We start from the raw sequence: 4,323 nt of genomic DNA, 5'->3' as shown, positions 1-4,323 counted from the left end.
TTCCTGCCTCCCTGCTCCTGGCCAAGAGGCCCTCCCTTCACCCGCCCCCCGGAATGCCCCCCACCTCCTTTCTGCTGATCCAGAGCCTGTCACCTGGCCAGAATAACAAAGAGCCTCAGAGCAGCACTGCACGTGCTGGTCATTACAGAAAACGACTTTTACAAAGTAGATGAAGTACTTTCGACAAAGCAACAAAAAAGGTCATTATAAAGACCACATACGGCCCCAGAAGAAAGGGGGTGATGACAATACATGAAAATAGAAAAAAATATAAAATACGCACGATGATATCTGAGGAAGGGAAAAGGCACGAGTAAAATGGCTGTTTCAGAGGAGTGGGAGTAGGGGTGGTTGGTGATTGTGTTCACGTCAATCTACTATTATTGCAATTTTCTCTCTAATACAAACACTGCTTTTGGAATTTAAAAAAGCCAGTGCTCTCCACTCCCTCCTGCTCCCCCTTCCCCTGGAAGCCCCCTAACTGCAGCCCATGAGGCTCCTCCATTTACACGCCCCTCCTCCTCGCCCCCCCCCCCCCCCCCCCCCCCCCCGGAGACAGGAGAGCCCCAGGGAGGGCAAAGCTAGGGTCCGGGTCCAGCTGCTTCCAGCGCTGGCTGTCCTGCCCCCTGGCTGCCTGCTCTTAGACACGTGACTGAACCCTTCATGCCTCAGCTTTCTCATCTTTAAAACTGGGGTCACTTTCCTATCGCACAGGGCACTCTGAAGGCCCCCCTTAGATAACGCTGCAAGCCTCGGCCCCCGCGCGGGGCTCACAGTCGGCTCTCTGATGTAATCATCATCGTTACTGCCATTTTGCCTTGCTCTCCCCGGGGAGACACAGATTGATATACTTGTCTTCCAAACTGGCAGCAGATTCCTTGAGGCCAGGCCCTCCACCCCTCGGAGCAGTGGGGCACACTGCAGATGAGAAGTCCCTGTCCCTGGCTCTTTGCATGCATGCTTCCCTCAGGTGCACCAGACAGATATGTCCCCTGCCCAGAGGTAAGAGGACTGAAGCTCACCCTGTGTCATAACGCAGGATGCTAGGACAGAATACCACCCCAACTCCTCCTCCAGGCTACGAGCCATGCCAGTGCCCCTCCCCCAGACTGGGAGACTCCCCGATGAAGACCCGGGACACAGTGACACAGCACAAAGGAGAGAGCGTGGCCTTTCCTGTGCACTGCCAGCAGAGGCACCTGGGCCTCAGTGAACGCATCTGTAAAATGCGGAGAATACGGTTGTCATTTTCCTTGCAGAGCTGTTGCAAGGGTCAAGGGAGAATGTTGGGAATGGGCCTCCGAGAACGCAAAGCTGGACACACACGTTGGTGATGAGCACCGCCATCTGCGTGTCACTAAATGCCACTCCCCCGCCCCTCAGCCCCAGGCCCCACTGCCATCTCAAGCAAGCCCAGAGCCGGAGACTCTATTGGAGCAAGTGTCTCTACAGCTTAGGAGGTGGGGTCCCTGGCTGTTGTCTGGAGGGGCTGAGCCAGAAGGGGCTTAGAAAGAAGCCGGGAGGGGGGCCCTGGGTGGGCCTTTCCCCCTGCCTGCTCTGCAGGCCACCTGAACATCCCCGGACCCGGCCTTGCTGCCAGGCCACCTCAGCTCCACCCTCGGCGCCCACTGCAGGGGAGCAGAACTGAGTGCCAGATTCCTTTCCTTGGACACGTGGCGGGAAGGGAGGTGGCGGCGGCTGTGGGAACAGACCGTCCCAGCGCTCTGTGGGGCCTGGCCACGTGGGAACGGCTCGGTGTTGGCTCTCCCCCGAGCCTGTCATCCTCGGTGTCTCCGAGGGCAGCCACAGGTGAGGGGGCCTTCACAGGGCCTGGCTCACCCCTGGTGAGGAGGCCCCTCCTGCTCCCCAGTTCACAGGAAGGCCTGTCGGGCGCTCTGTGGCTGAGGGCCAAGGGCTGCACCAGCGCTGAACCCCGGGGAGCTGAGGGCCCGGGGACTTCAAAGCCCTCGGAGGACGCTGGTTCTGAACTGGCAGCTCCCAGGCCCAGGTCAGCTGGCAGCAGGAAGGTTTGTGTTTCTTTTAATATCACTCCCAGGCATTGAACATTCCTCGAAGCTTAAACACAGAAACATTTTCCTTAACAGACTGTGCTTTCTGCTTTGCCAAACATAACCTGGCTCCCTCCCCATCCCCCACGGCCTCCATCTGCTCCTGTCTCCGAGATGCAGCGATTGATGCTGTGCTTCCCCTGGGGCTGTGAGGCTGACAGGAGTGAGGAGGAGGGAGCAATAGGCCTGAAAGTCCAGGTGGGGACAATGCCCCTGAGCCCTGGAGGGACCCTGGGGTCTGGAGGGGTCAGGGCCCCTGGGACTCACTGAGTTGGCTGCGCTGGACACTCCTTTTAACTCTTCTATCCCACGGCCACCCAGGCTCTGGGCACATGGCAGCCGGTCATAGTTGTTGGCTGGGTGTCTCCTGGGCTAGATGGGCCAGCCCAGAGCCCCATCCCTGCAGTCACTCCCGCCTGCCCAGGAACGTGGGGCCCCCCACTCCGTACCCCCGCGGGAAGTGGGTTCCCAGGGCTGAACTGAGAGAGAGCTAGCTCCCTTCAGTCCCCTTTTCCTAAATCATCACTAAAATAATGAAGGACTGACTTATGGTTGCCTGGCAACACCATCTCTCTGGAGACAGTGCTGAGGAGGGGGGCACAGGTCCCCCAGAGTTAGGAAGAGATGTGCTCAGGAACTTGGGGCAACATGAGGCAGATGGCCAGGACCCCACCATATGGAGCCCCGCCCCCCACTTCAAACACTAGAGCAGCGGTCGCCAACTGGTGGTCCGTGGAGGTCTGAAAGGTTAGCGACCGCTGCTCTAGAGCCTGGGACGGGGGGAGCAGGAAGCCCACACAGGTCACCAAGGGGCAATGCTGCTAAGAGCCAGTCACCAAACTCTAAAGCTCAACAATCAGAGAACCAGCGTTTCCTGCAAACAAGCGTCGCTCAGCTCTCTGCACACACAGTCCCGCTGTGGCAACGTTCGTAAGCCCGTGGCACCTCCTGCCCGCGGCACCTCCTGCCCGCGGCTCAGTCCCAGTGCAGCCAGCCATTGTCTCCCTTGACTTCATGGTCACAGGCTCGACCCCCGAACCCGGCCACTCCTGCCCTGAGCTTGAGGCCACACCAGGTGCCGGATGGGTGTGCACGGCTGCACGCCTGCCCATGTCTGCATCCGCTTCACAGGAGCGTGAAGAACAGCCATTTCCCAAACCGGGAGAATTTCCAGGGACTCAGAAGGCCCTTTCCCCGCATCCGTTAACAGGGCACCGAGAAACACTGCCCAGGCACGCGCACCCTCAACCTGACCCGCACAACCAACCCCACGCCGGTGAACTCCAGGGACCAGTAAGGCCCAGCAGCCCTAGCGACCAGTCGGAGACCAGCCCCAGCCACCCTGCAGATCTAAGCCCCCCCAAATGCTGGGCCTCACACCTCCTACAGCAGACACTGCTCATCAAACACCGCCTCGCGGACGTAGCCCCAGACTCCTCCACGCAGTGCCTGGGAAAAGCCCCAGGAGACCAGAGGTGGGAAGTGAAGACACAGGGAGCCCTCTCCCCCGGGAGAGTGGGTGGCCCACCTGAGCCAGGCGTGGAAGCCCCAGGCACCGGGCACACATGGGCGCCTGGGGCCACAATGAGACGTCATCTCCCGCAGGGGAACCAACAGGCTGGGTGGCTTCTCAAACCAGCATGGAAGCCGAGGCACAAAGGCCCAAGCCCCTGGACCAAGGAGGCCAGTGAGAAAGATGCACCCCACCACCTCCTGCCGGGGCCGCATCGGGACCGCACCTGGATCTGCCCTTTGCCCATGATCTTGTCCACGATCTCGTTGTTGTCCTTGTTGACCTTGGTCTTGTCGTAGCACTTCTCGTAGCACAGGATCCTCAGGGACTGGGAGCCCTCCAGCTCGATCTCAAACTCCTGAGGAAGGATGGAGCCAGGGTCCTGAGCCGCCGACGCAGGGGACCCGGCCTCCTGGCAGGTGGGAGCCCCAATTTCACAAGGCTGAGAGGGGGGTGAGGGGGGCCCACGGGGACCACCCCGCAGGGCAGGGAGGAGCGTCCTCACTTTCTGGGACTCCAGGGCCTCCAAATTACTGAGGGAGTGGGGTCTGGGGCCTGAGCGGAAACCCTGTGTCTGCACATAAGCATGAGATCAGAAGTCAAATAAGCAGGGATGCAGGGCCGAGGGCTGAGGGACAGAGCTGGCCCCGCCAACCCCAGCCAGCAGGACCTGAGCACAGGGAGTGGGGGGCGGGGGGGCATGGCTGGTGGTGACAAGCTCAGGGGGCCCCGGGGGCCACC

At 60.4% G+C, this 4,323-nt stretch overlaps 1 protein-coding gene across 1 annotated transcript in view; it reads right to left on the bottom strand.

Annotated features, from left to right (window-relative positions):
* The window catches only part of ABR (active BCR-related), a 183,406-nt gene that overhangs the window by 33,823 nt on the left and 145,260 nt on the right, over positions 1–4,323 (bottom strand). The window contains exon 16 of the mRNA XM_015566804.1: positions 3,809–3,940. Coding sequence (XP_015422290.1) covers positions 3,809–3,940 — 132 coding nt within the window. The remainder of the gene's footprint in view (positions 1–3,808; positions 3,941–4,323) is intronic.

The sequence above is a fragment of the Myotis davidii genome, unplaced genomic scaffold (genome assembly GCF_000327345.1).
Source record: "Myotis davidii unplaced genomic scaffold, ASM32734v1 scaffold363, whole genome shotgun sequence".
In the NCBI taxonomy this organism is placed as follows: domain Eukaryota; kingdom Metazoa; phylum Chordata; class Mammalia; order Chiroptera; family Vespertilionidae; genus Myotis; species Myotis davidii.
This window is presented reverse-complemented; position numbering and strand designations above follow the sequence as displayed.